The 582-nt window shown below is 57.6% G+C and overlaps 1 protein-coding gene across 1 annotated transcript in view; it reads right to left on the reverse strand.

The window, feature by feature from the left end:
• bcas2 (BCAS2 pre-mRNA processing factor) overlaps positions 1-317 on the reverse strand; it is a 42,472-nt gene extending 42,155 nt beyond the window's left edge. The window contains exon 1 of the mRNA XM_043716999.1: positions 189-317. Within this exon, the coding sequence (XP_043572934.1) occupies positions 189-281 (93 nt within the window). The 5' untranslated portion in view covers positions 282-317. The remainder of the gene's footprint in view (positions 1-188) is intronic.
• Between the last annotated feature and the right edge of the window lie 265 nt (positions 318-582).

A 582-nucleotide genomic window follows, 5' to 3' on the forward strand; every position in this document is an offset into this window, starting at 1 on the left:
AGGGGGTGTGTGGTGTGGGGGGGTGTGGGGGGGGGATGGAAGAATCCCGCGCTCATTAACAGCTGATGGTGGTGAATACAGCCCTGAGGCCCACAAAGGACAACACTTCATCGCCGCTGTCGATCGGAGCTACCACAATTCCTCGCTGATCACAGGTATTCCCCCACCGACCCGACCCAGGCACTCACCGCCTCTCGGACACCCGGCGCATCGTAACCCTGATCGAAATAAGGCAACGCATCCACCACCACGTCCCCGGCCACCGCCAGCGGGCCCGCCATCTTGAGCGCCCTCGGCTCAACGCGCCTGCGCGCCCAGAACTGTCATCCAACCGCCTGCCTGACTGCGCCTGCGCGCCGCAACCTGCCACCCTATCGGCGCATGCGCACGCTCTACAAATTGTTGTTGCCATTTCCCGCAGTGAGCCACGTGTTGATAGGGTGTTGCTGGGAGTTTGTCCTCAGGTCAATCTTCCATGGCCAGCCTTTGCAGCAGCTCCCTCAGTATAAACGTGAAAACAAAAATCAAAAGTTAATCCTACCTATTTATAAGATACATTGCAGAAATTCACGAAGGCTACTT

The sequence above is a fragment of the Chiloscyllium plagiosum genome, chromosome 26, assembly GCF_004010195.1.
Source record: "Chiloscyllium plagiosum isolate BGI_BamShark_2017 chromosome 26, ASM401019v2, whole genome shotgun sequence".
NCBI lineage: Eukaryota > Metazoa > Chordata > Chondrichthyes > Orectolobiformes > Hemiscylliidae > Chiloscyllium > Chiloscyllium plagiosum.